This window comes from Blennius ocellaris (assembly GCF_963422515.1).
Source record: "Blennius ocellaris genome assembly, chromosome: 13".
NCBI classification, from domain to species: domain Eukaryota; kingdom Metazoa; phylum Chordata; class Actinopteri; order Blenniiformes; family Blenniidae; genus Blennius; species Blennius ocellaris.
In genome coordinates, this window is record NC_137662.1 from 11135989 (window position 1) to 11148708 (window position 12720).

At 42.3% G+C, this 12720-nt stretch overlaps 1 protein-coding gene across 1 annotated transcript in view; it reads left to right on the forward strand.

Annotated features, from left to right (window-relative positions):
• Nucleotides 1–12720, forward strand: part of slx4ip (SLX4 interacting protein) — a gene marked incomplete at both ends in the record, with an annotated part of 31829 nt that overhangs the window by 12142 nt on the left and 6967 nt on the right. Inside the window, 2 exons of the mRNA XM_080508073.1 lie at nt 7927–7995; nt 9871–9959. Coding sequence (XP_080364199.1) covers nt 7927–7995; nt 9871–9959 — 158 coding nt within the window. The remainder of the gene's footprint in view (nt 1–7926; nt 7996–9870; nt 9960–12720) is intronic.

Sequence of the window (12720 nt, forward strand, 5' to 3'; positions counted from 1 at the left end):
ACACCTGCCAGCCTGTTTCCCCATGGCCACGGCAGGCTGGAGAGGCATTTTCCCAGGCTCCCCAGATGAATGGTCACTAATAGCCGTGGGAGAGGGCTTTGCAAGTGCTGCACAGTGTACCACTGACTCCTCTTGGCAGGCCTATGAAGGGGGCTTAAGGCAGCCTGGCCACGGCCATTGCAGGAAAAGCACAAGTGTTGCTGGATAGCTTCACTCTTGGAGAATGTGTTTACGAATGACCATCTCCCTTCCAATGAAGAATGTGGTGGAGTGTAGACACTGCAGGGGAAATGGTTAATTTTTCCTCTGTCCAAGAATCAGGAACAGATTTAGCTCTGTGGGCTTATTTGATGTATTGAAGGCCTTCGGGCTAAAGGCTAAAATGATTTGTAAGGTTTTGTGTTTTTTTTGTGACCACAAAGTTTATAGCTTTTATTTTAACACGAACAAGTGAATTTCGTCTTCCCCGTCTCCCGCTGTGACACCCCGCGGCAAGACAATCGTGCCACTAGTATTTTTGTAGTGACAACCTACATCAACCCACTTCGCTCCTTGTTGCTGCTGCATCAGCATTTCCTATTTTTATGAGTGGCTGTCATGTGGGAACTGGTGTCTGTAAATGGAGAGGCATGCCTGTGGCAGAGTTACCTGCCCTGCTTTGTGTTACTGGGCGTGAGGCAGGCTGGGATTAAGGCGAGAGGGAAATGGAGACCTGTGACAGGAACAAAGGAATTCCAAGGCCCGGGCTGGAAATGGATCCCGATCAGAGTAACTGCTCTAGCCAGTCTGCCCCTCTTCTCCACTTGCCCCCCTCTCCATGGCCCCTGCTGGGTAACCCCCTTTCCCCCTGATGCTTTGTGGTGTTACTGTGGCTCTTTAAATCCTTCCTGTAAACCCCTGGCCTTACTCAGCAGCAACATATAGGACAGCCTGACTCCACTGCAAGCCCCCGTCCCTCTCTATTACTGCACATATATGCACATGCATTTATCTTTATTGTTTTCCCTGAATCTCTCCTCTCCTCTCCTCTCCTCTCCTCTCCTCTCCTCTCCTCTCCTCTCCTCTCCTCTCCTCTCCTCTCCTCTCCTCTCCTCTCCTCTCCTCTCCTCTCCTCTCCTCTCAGCACTCCTTCACTCGCCTCATGTCGCCTCTTTATGTTTTCTCACTTTCTCTCCCTCTCCGCAGGGTCAGCTGCAGTCTCTTAGGACACAACCACAATCCCCGCCATAGCTGTCACACCACACTCTTTTCCCATATAATTAGGGCCTGAGCCTGAGCCTGAGCACGGATCACATTCATGTGACTGTTCCCTTTCACCACAATCTGGTCTGGGAGACGGCACACACTCTCTTGAACTCATGCTGAGTGTTCAGCCTGACCAGAGTGCCTTGTTTCAGGAATTCCTGAAGCACGCATAAGATGCTCTTTGCTCGTCGTTGAAAGAAATGGTTTTGTGTCATGTGCCCTTCAGTTTCTCGTAGGCAGGTGTCACTGCAGTGCAGCAGGCCAAATTTGCCTTGTGTTGTTAGGAAATGTCTGCTTCAAATAGCTGCTACAAAAGGCAACCACAGTTTTGTTGTCAGCCTTGAACTTTCCCATGCATTTTGCTCACATCAGGTCAATGATTTTAAATACTTTAAATATCCACACATTATGAAGATCTGGCTGAAAATATATTGGTTTTTTTTTTGCCTCAAGTCAACGTCCTCCAATCCCATTTTCATTAGACACTGTTAGCAATATCTTGGGAGCATCACTATGTGTGTCACGGATCACGTATTTGCATTTCTAAATACGGGTTTGTGGACTTGTAGAGGACTTGACAAGCAGAGACAGCCTTCAGCACAACCTTGGTCTGCGTTTTAAAGGGCCAACACTTTGCAGAGCTCAAGTCTCCAAACTACTGTATGTAGCACTAAACCAAAAGATTGTAATGCAATTGTATTATTTTCAATGTGAATGCCTTTGGACAAACAGTGGCTCCATTTTGGGATACTTGTGGCGTTTTGAGCTAATTAAGAGAAAAGATGATTGAATGTGACATTTTATATCACAGCGACATCAGATTATATTTCAGAAAAATATATTTTTCCCCTCGATAATTGTTCTGTGCTCCGAAAAAAAAATACTCCCCTCCACTTTAGTCACATGCTTGCATTATGGGTTGGCCTGAGCCACCATGCTGCGGCGTATTTTGTAACTGCGATGAAGAGGTCACCCAAATGTTAAATTGAACACTCATGTGCAAATATTGTTTCAGGTGGACATTGTGCGGGATGATAAGACACAGTGCTCTGCGTAGTTACAGTTGCACACAGAGAGTGATGTCCTTCCAGGAAAGCCCCCACTTACATATGGGTAACTTCCTCATGCTCTCTCATCCTTCACCACCCCACCCCACTCTCTCGTTCTAAGCCCCAACTCTCCACCCACACTTGAGGACAGAGGGAGGAGGTCCACATCAAAGCAGGGATGTCAAAGGAGCAGGATTCTCAGGCACTGATGTCTGACTGTCCTGCTGATTCAACTCCTGTTCATAAAGGGGTTTGCGTGGGAATTACAGTTCTCCTGACATTGAGTCAGTACATTAACATGCACACTAGAAACTTGATTAATGAGAGGAATCAGGTTACAGGAGCAAATCGCACAATGCCTGCCCATGCATGGCGAAAATCTGATTTCTGTTAAACTTGCCTTTGCATGCAGCTGCTGGCTTGTCAGATTTCTCCCAAATTTTTAACCCCTTAACACCTAATGTAACAAATTAATCTCAAACCATTTCGGATCTTGATGCAGCCGAGGTGGTATCAGTAACCCACTAATGGCGGTTGATGTATGTTCTACACATGCGAAGGATTGTTTTGCAAGCTGTTTGTTGATATCTAGTAGTCTGATGTTGCTTAACTTTGCGTCATCACTAAATTTCAATCCTACAAACCGCTTTATCCAGTCCTGTCACGGAACACTGGAGCCGTTCCCAGCTGATTATAGGCAGACACACCCTGGGACAGGTCAACAGTCTATCACAGGGCAAATGCTTACAAATTAACCTCAAATGCATGTTTTTGGCCATGCACACACAGGAAGAACACAGAAAATGTCAAGCCCAACGCAAACCCGGACGAGCGATGTCTTTGTTGAGGGGCAACAGTCCTATCCACTACAATGCTGCGCAGTCCACATACATTTATATACATCTAATGTACTATGTGAGCTGTATATGGTGTACTCTTATTACCTATATCTTCATCAAAAAGAATGTGTTTGATAACAAAAAATAAAATAATCTACATTCTAAATAAATTAAGGTAGTAAGTAATTACAGAGTGAAGAGTATGTTGACATACTGCATATTTCAGATTACCTTGAATTTTGTGTGGAAACACTTGTGTGGAAACATACTTCCCTATTTGACACACTTGCCTTAAGAACTACAGAGCCCTAGAATCATTACTATTGCATTGTAGCTCCAGTTAGCAGGTCTTACTAGACGTACGTCAGGTTATTTTAGAGAGAGTTTAAAGATAACTTGCTAACTATAGGGCCTTTAAATGCACCAAGATCACAAACTCATTGTGGTCAAGTTTTTGCACGGTGATGACCTGCTTGGAAACCTTCCATATCAGAGCAGACATTCTTATGGATTCCTGTGTGAGTCACAGCAGCCTGGGCTGCCAGGAATGCAGATGGCGAGAAGAAGTAGGCTATGTTTTCTATGGCTGTTTTAATGATCTCCTCAGGATATGGCTGAAGTTAATGAAGTCTATTCCATGGGGGTTTGCCTTTGACCCTGGTCTGAATGCCTCTCACCCCTGTCGGTTCCATTTTACAGTCCTGGTCACTGTGGACGCCTTTTAGTTTGTTGACTTTTCTTTCCTCTCATTGTTTTCCCAGGAAGCGGTGAAAGCTGCAGTGTGTGTGTGTGTGCATGCGTGCGTGTGTGTGTGTGTGTGTGTGTGTGTGTGCGTGTGTGTGTGTGTTGTGGGTGTGTGTGTGTGTGTGTGTGTTTTTCTCGAAGTACAGTACTGCCTTGGCACCAGCTCTGTGGAGTCTCAAGTCTCTTTTCGCAGTTGCTCTGTGGTTTATTACAAGATGGCAGAAGTCTTTCCAAACGAGCAGTTACAATATTATCAACCACATTTCTGAAAACATGGAGTGCTGGCTTGTTTACTGTTTGATTTGATTTGACCCGCCATAATACTATTTTGCCTTGGATTTCAAAACAATTAAGCAAGACCATCTTCTCTTCAAGGATGTACAAATGAATCCATTTAAAGTCCCTCCTCTGCAGATTTGGGTATTGCACCACTGTGGGACACAGTTGCCACAAAAAGGGGCCACTTATTCCCAGAGGACGCACCAGCAAACTTTGTGAGAGAGAAACATGAATGTAAGCTTAGCACGAGAGAACCTGGGCATGAGGCCAAGAGCAACTCTGTGCTGTGCAGGACGTTATAAAAATCGAAGCAACAGCTGATGGCGTTGCACTGGTTCCCAACTCTGTGTCCAGACATCCCTGTCAAATTTGTCCTGGGAATTAGCGAGCTCGGCCCGCCAAGAGAAAGCGGTGAGAACAGTTGTAGAGCGAGACATGAGGCGAAAGAGTCTCTTAACGGACCAAATCAGAGCGTCTGCAAACATAAAGGGCCATGAATGTGCAATGAAAGATGTTTGCTTCCTGGTCCCTCCTGGACCCCGCGTAGACAGAGAAAACAAAACAGAGATACAGATCTACATTCCTCTCTGCATAGATATCCAGAATGGGGGGTATATAACCACTGCTTTGCTCGTTAAGGATGTACACATTATAAGATTAATCCCCCCCTTTTTTTTTTTAATCCCAAGAAAGAATTGTTGCTATAAATGACAAACATGTTGGCTGTACCCATACAGGGTGCTCATGCAACGTCTTTTCAGAAAGTTTCCTATTGAATGTTTTGACACTCTTTATGAATCACATGGAGGCAGCTCAATGTATTTAGTCTGTAATGCAGCTTGTAATATCTTAGTCATGCCTTGTAATATTTCCATACAATATTACAAGGCACGACTTAGACATTAGTCTTTTAATGGTGCTTTTACATTATTTGATATGTATAGTGTTCAATTAAGTCATAATATAACATACTTGTCTGTGTCCTGGTTTAGAAATGCACTATCCAAATTATAACGGCAGCCATAAAGGCCGATTTTGATCGTAGAATTCAACTTGCCTACATCCTATTCGTTTTGAAAATGTGCTTGATAATGTGTTGTCTCGTATTGGGCAAATATTCTTAATGACTTCAAAGTGTTTCTTAAGAAGTTCTTTTTTGGTTCAACAGTGGTATGTTTGAGTGGTCTTACCTCACCTCAATCCATTAGATGCCTAATTTGTTGCAGATCAGAACTGAACCCTGGAAGCTTCTTAAAAAACCCATAATAAGAAACCCCAAACTGAAGATTCACAAGCCAGAAACACCAGCACCGGAGTTAAGCTGATTTCAGTGGCTAATACCCTTCAAGGTCCATTAACTGCAAAGAATTTGCTACCAAAATACTAAACATTTGACTTCTGCTTCTCATTATGGTTAAAGGAAAAGGGTCTCCAAAACATTATGAATCAGAAATGAATAAAAACCACAATTTGAAGCTAAAGGTCGATGGTTTAACACATAGTCTCTGTTTTGTTAGAATCTCAGTGTAAATAACTGACAACAACAACAACAATGTGTCATCACGTGGATTTGATTTGATTGTTGGGTTTCTATGTGTTAAAAGCACCTTGAAACTACTGTGTTGTAATTGGTACTATATAAATAAAGTTGAGTTGAATTGAATTGAATTGAATTGGATTGGATTGAATCATCATACACATAGAATTGCAACTTTACCTGAGCGTTCTGTTGATCAAGTGTTTTATTAAGTGTTTTTTTTAATCCCCAATTATTGTCGAATGTCATCTGGCTCCTCTATTGCACGCCCTCCATGCTGCAAGTTAGGACATTTTAATCCCAGGCTTTGATTCCTGGAGCCTTAATGATGATCTCTTTTCAGGAACAGATAAATACTTTGACTTTATCTCTTATGAACATTTGTCAACTCCCATCACATGTTTTCTATAGAAGTACTTTGGTCTAAGGTGTGTCTGCTGCAGAATTTCTTTCTTTTCTTTTTTCTTTTTTTAAAGTGTACACATTTCATATTTTGTTTTGAACTGTCTCAAGATATTTTCGTAATCGCTTCACTAAATCCGAAAATCACTGTCGAACAACTGACTTAAGTGAATTTTGCTGTTGGCGACAATTTCACATAATATTGTTTTTAAGGATTGGAAGTTCCCTCAAAGGCGTGAAACTGACAAGTTTTATTCCCTGTCAACCCAAGAGCAATTTTACTGTATAATCCCAAAATATGCTTACCTACTTTATTTTAAAACTAAAAAACAATATATGATCAATTTTAAAAGACCCTTTGCTTCAATTTTCACTTGAGCTTGACAATATTTCTTGATCAACTAAATGATTTTTTTTTTTTTTTGTTCTCTCAAAAACTATTAAGCAGCTTGCTGTTTATTTTTAAACAGCAGGGGGAAAAGTGAGCAGCAGTGGAGCTATTAATCACTGGCCAGCAAGCTTAAGCATACACCTGTGACAGTTTTATGGCTAACTGCCACTGTAATGGCATGTCATTGTCCAAAACAGTTCGTTTTTGAAGACAATGGTTAACTGCTTTTAGTTGTTTTAAGATTACATCAGTAAACAGGAATATGTTCACTTTGGCTTTGTGTGCTGTCGATATGCAGTGTGCCCAGTTTTGTTCCCTTCTTAAACACGCCTTGTGGGCATATTTGTCCTGGTTGGAGACGTCTAATCCTTTAACTGAAGCTAAAAGACAAAATTGTACATCTGCCGAAATGAGGAGTTCACAAGGAAAAAGCAACATGGGAGAAAAATAATAGGTCATAGGTGGTAATAAAATATTGAGTGGCTCGACAGTCACTACACCAAGAAGGAGAATTGGTACCAAAAAGGTGTCGAAGAGTGAGCATGCTGTCCCTCCGTTTCCCAGCACTGTTTGCGAAGAACAACTGGATGGCGTGTAAGCCAGACTCTTGCTTTTAGTCAACAAATTCCTGCCAGATTAGGCAACAGGCCACTGTTTCTGCCCAGCGCAACTTACATAGCATGACAAACATTCCATGACAAATAGAGCAGAGACCCAAGACGCGGTGTCTCTGCTCACACCAAATCATCAGGTCAGTTCAAATAAAACTGAATGAAATCACACTTAATAAAGACTGTGCACCCAGGCCCATCATTAAGAAGCCCATTTAGGGCCAAGAATATACAAAAACAAAATTAATAGGAAAGTGATTTTTTTTTTTTTTCCCTCAAGCATACAGACTTTTATATCGTTTCATATTTTTTCAATTATTATGGAAAGCTGCTGTGCTGCGAGGTTGGAAACTTCCAAGAGCTGCACAGGCAAAAACCAAATGTACAGTTTAAACATCGATTTAACTGACATTTTACAAATTCATGAACAGTGTTGGAAGATTTTTTTTAATTTGTTGATAGTGACACGTCCCATAACAGTTGGGGAAATGTGAAAGAATAGTGGGAGGAGCGTTTTTCAAATGGATGGGGTGATAAGTAACACGTCAGTGGCGTAAAAGAAGAGTAATTCAGAGAGGCAGGCTACCAGAAGAAAAGATCTGCAGACATTTACCATTCTGTGGGAAACTACATGCAAACTACATCTCCATTATATCGGAATGCCAGCAGCTTGTTTTCTCATGGCGATGAACTGAATATACAGTATGTTATCAGGGTATTGAGGAATGACACCACTTTCACTTATTCACGTAAATTCCACTTATGTCAGGCATGACATTTTTCATCATATCTGTGTTTCTTTCTCTTTACTTTTTTTTTTTTCCAATAGGGGGAAACTTTGACCTGGTCGCCAATTTTCTGAAGCGGCACTCGAACCTCAGATGTCTTGTCAAACAGGGTACGTGGCTCACATGTTTTCAGTGAATCTGTCCCAGTGAAAACAGTCAGAAATAGACCACTCTATAGTTCACAGTCAGCCAAATTTCCCACAGAAGGAGCAAGTCGTCTGTGCTGTGCGTGTTGACTTTTTTCCCCCTCACTTGGTTTTATGTCCTGTCCCTACCTGCTCAGGGTGTTGTTGAGAACAGGCGCCCATTAAGTGGTTCCCTTGAGAAGCTACTGAGAGTGGGAGAGAGAAAGATTGCCTGGCTGTCCCTGGAGAGAAGGGAGAATCTATCTCCACGGCCCATCTAGTGCCTGTGACCCATGGCCACCTTTTTCATGGGACCAACATGGTTCTCTTCCTGTCAGTAAAGTTAATATCTGCTCCCTGGGGGCCACGGCCTGGATGTTGGGGCAGCACTGACCTGCTGTGGACTGAGATGACGGCTTCTCTCAGCAGGTCCATTGCACATCAAATTAGAGCCAGTCTCCTGGGGTCAAAGGTTGTGTAATTCGGTCCACTGAGCTCGTTGCATATATGCGGTTAGATCGCGTAAAGCTTTCTATTAGCTATAAAATGGACTGTTTAAAGTCTTTTATTGCGATTGGCTTCATGGCAACAAGGTTTAAGTTGGACTCTTTTAGGAAGGCCGTAAGGCTGTGGGATCGATTAAAATGTGAATACTATAATTAATCGGTCAGAATGCATGGCCGGGATAATTTCTGATTTTGCTGAACCATCACAGAGAAACACAGTCACACACACACACACTCACATTTACACCTACAGACAAACGCAAAATTGAATGTCACAGTGACGTACAGAGACCTGTGTAGGTTGTACCCCGACTTGATGACGTGGTTTAAAGAGACGGGTTAATAATGACATAAAGAGTGGGATCACCCACGTCACCTGGAAAGAATTAATCTGCTTTTTAAAACCGATTTGCTCTCCGGCCTCTGCTCGCCTCGCCTTTTATTTATCTTAATGTTTCCCACTACATTTTTTGGCCTGGAGATGGCCTGAGAATTCATGTTCAAAGGCCAAGAATTTCCACTGCACCATTCAATGGAAAACTGGCAACTAGATTTTGAGCAATCAATCAGCACCCAAAGCCACCCACAACATAATCGTTCTTAGTCACCGTTGTTATTTACTCCACCCAAGGTATACGCAAGTTATACCCCAGTTTAACCAAACTTAAGGGCTGACATTGTTTACAAACCACACAAGTGAGGCAAACATGGTGTATTTAAGCATGGCCACAAATGAGAAATGTGAACGTTTTCAGACTAAATGCTTCGAAACGTTTGAACAGAAGCTGCTGGACTAGTTGGAAGAACAAAAGCAGACAGAAATGGATGATCATGTCCTGCCAATGCTCCTGGTGATATTTTGAAGCAGAATGTAACTTTAGCTCACCATGACGATGATGAGGAACATGTCTATTGCAACCTGTGTACACAAAGGAGCCTATGTAACGGCCTCTGAGGGTTTTCCTGTCTTGACTGTTGAGCTCGCGTGACACATTGCGGTCATTTCATCTGGACGGCCTTCAGACAGTTCGAGTTTTTATTATGATACAGGAACAAATATTATTATTGCGCTGAAAATAATATTTGGAATCTTTAATCTTTTAAAGTCAATGAAACAGTCCTATTACTCCCAAAAGCCAAAGTTAATGTAAAGTTCCATGCACTTCATAAAGTTCAGCATTCATATGTAAACTGTCATTTTCTCCTCGGTCCGAGGGACTGCAAGTACTTGGTGTTTGTAAATGTGAATTCAGTCATTCACCACAATTCCCTCTGTCTGTCTTGGACTAATAATTAGAGGTGAGGCCAAGTTATTAACCGGCGGGATCTGTGTTGTTTCTTTGCCCGCTCTCAGATTTGCGTGTGTTTCCTGAACGATATGTTGTGTGTGTGAGTCGTCCAAAGGATGCCTCAGCGCACCATGGAAACCCGAGCCTGGCTGTGGTGAGTGCTGTTTATACTCCTCTATTTCCTCTTCCAGTCGCCTGGCAAAAAGTTCTGCATAGGCCTGCGTGTTATTACAGGGATGCGTTGCCAAATTGTGCTCTCGCTTATATCTGTTGATCCTCTTTACAAGGGGGCCGGCCTCTGAACCTATTGAGGGTTTTTCTTAGAAATAACAGGAGGTAAACAGAGGTGTGGCAGGAGGTTGTAATGAGATTGAGGGAACCATGGTCATGAAGCTCCCGGGTTATTAGCACAATTATATTCATTGTTTATCAAATCCAAACAGTACCGTAGTTTATGTTGTCAAAAAAACAGAGCTGTAGAGAACTTTGGTAGATAGAATTCAGCACATTAGCATACACACCCCAAAAAAAGCCAGTGGTTTTTTCTTCTTTTTTTTCATACTCATGGGTTTTTGTTGTATGCAATCTTAATAGTTACCTTTTTTCAACAGTGAAATGAGTGAGATTTTAGCATATGAGAGAACCTCTGGCGGCCTCAAAACTTCAATAAAAAAAAAAATCCTCTTGGTCCTCTAGAAAGCCCTCCAGTCATAAATTATTTTCTACTGTGGAGTGACGCTTGTTACTTGTTTATTTTGATATATAAAGACTTTTTCAAAAACAAAACAAAATGTAGAGTTTTATGTGGTCTTCTTCTGCTCAAAACATTTCTATTTGCAGAGTATATTGTCTTTCGCCTTACATTTATAGCCTCACAACAAGATAAACCTGCACCTTTCGACGCTTCATTTATGACCTTTTGTTGAGGTAAAAGTACAATAAATATTTCAAACAAACCCACCCCTGCCACTCACATGGGGATAAAGTTGGTATTTATGTGTAGCTGTACACTTGTGCCCTAAATGCCCGAAAAGAACATGTTCATATTTATATTCAATCTTGAAGGGAATAACAGTTGTGTCTGCGCTTTGGAGTAGTTAAATCAGTAAGTACTTTTTACAGTAAGCACAGTTTTACAGCTGCAGCCATCTCAATGCACTTTACATGATCAGACAGACACACACACACACGCACGCACGCACGCACGCACGCACGCACGCACGTACACACACACACACACACACACACACACACACACACACACACACACACACACACACACACACACACACACACACACACCTACCCGTGGTTCAGTGTATTGTCTATGGGGATCCAACTGCCAACATGAGGATCAGTGGATGACACTCCTCCACTAAAAGAGCTTTAACAGTGTTTTTTTTTCTTTTACATTGTTTGAGTTGCTAGGTGAGAACTTCATTCGAAAGTCTGCTGGCAAATTCCATGTGTGTTGATTGATTAGATAGAAACACTATCTGTGCTGAGCATAAAGTACTGCTTTCTTCCTCTGGCGCAAGAGCTGCTACTGTAGATTTGTTTTGCCCATTCATATTATAAGCAACTATCTTTTGGTCCTTGTTTTTGTGATCTCAAAGTCTCCAGAGCACCCTGGGAAAGGGGCAGCAGAGAGGCTCTCACCTTGGCACTCACATCAAATACGGACAAGAATCCCATCGCATCCCATGATCAGTGGCCTGATGTTTTTCTGTGGGTTTTTTTTTTTTTTTTTTTTTTTGCTATTGTTTCTCTTTGAAATGTCTCTGCACTCTCCAGAGTTTGGCGCCCAATGAAAGCAGTAATTGTAATATTTTTAGTGGAGCAATACATTCGTCAGTGAAAAGTTCACATTGTGTAACCAATTTTCCAGTTCACAGAGGCATTGCTGTCGATTGCGTTCCCCTCCTCAGGATGTGGTTCTCCGGAGTCATACAGTACAAGCGGAGGGAATTGGAGGGTGGGAGTCTTGTGGTGGGGCACTCATTCGCTCAACCTCGAGCTTGGTTTTGTCAGGCAACGATACCAGACAGAGAGGCTGAAGTTTTTTCACATGACAAAAACAATCGCTTGTTTACATCCCTCGCTCGGCTCTCATTGAGTCAGAAGAGGCGTTTCTGGCGTTTTAACGCTGCCAAAGAAGGCAGGAATCTGAATGTAAAGAGAGTTATGCTGCGTGAGTCACTACTGATGTAAGGTATAATAATGTTGCAGACTGAAAATAATGGCGTCTTTAGAGCTGCATGTCAGGGCTGATCTCATTTTTAAGAAGGGGTCTTTTATTCCATGGCTCTTGACAGCACAGGCCCACTTGTCCCCCCCCCCAAAAAAAAAGCCTAATTTCCCAGTGTTTTGGGAGGTTCCAGGTTTATTGTTTGGTTCGGAGACTTGGTCAACAAAAATCTTTAACCGCAGTGGAAACGTAGATTCATCCAATACACGCTTCTCTTGAGGTCAGAGGGGTTACACAGTGAAGCAAGCGAGGTGACGTCACTGTTGGCCTTTTGTCGAGTGAAACTCAGTCTGCACTCCCACACTTCGGCATACTGTAAGTCAGTTGTGTACAATCTGCTCATATGAGCCATACTTTCAACTGCGAAGAGAAAAGAGTCGGAAATGTTTTCAAAACGTTCACAACGAACTGCAAAACAAGTAATTATTATCGCAACATGAAGTCGTCGCTGAGCTCTTTCGTCTTTTCGCAGTGACGCGGTTTGTTCAAAGTTTTCCTCAGACTAACCACAATTCAGTTTTATAGCTACAACATGGAGTTTTTGGTCCTCTGCACCTTCAAGCAGCTGTAGTTGTGAAGCAGTCGCAGTTTAAACAAACCAGTTTTCACAGCACGGCATGCAAATACCACAAAACAAGTGTTTATCATTTAACGAGAAATTTGCTGT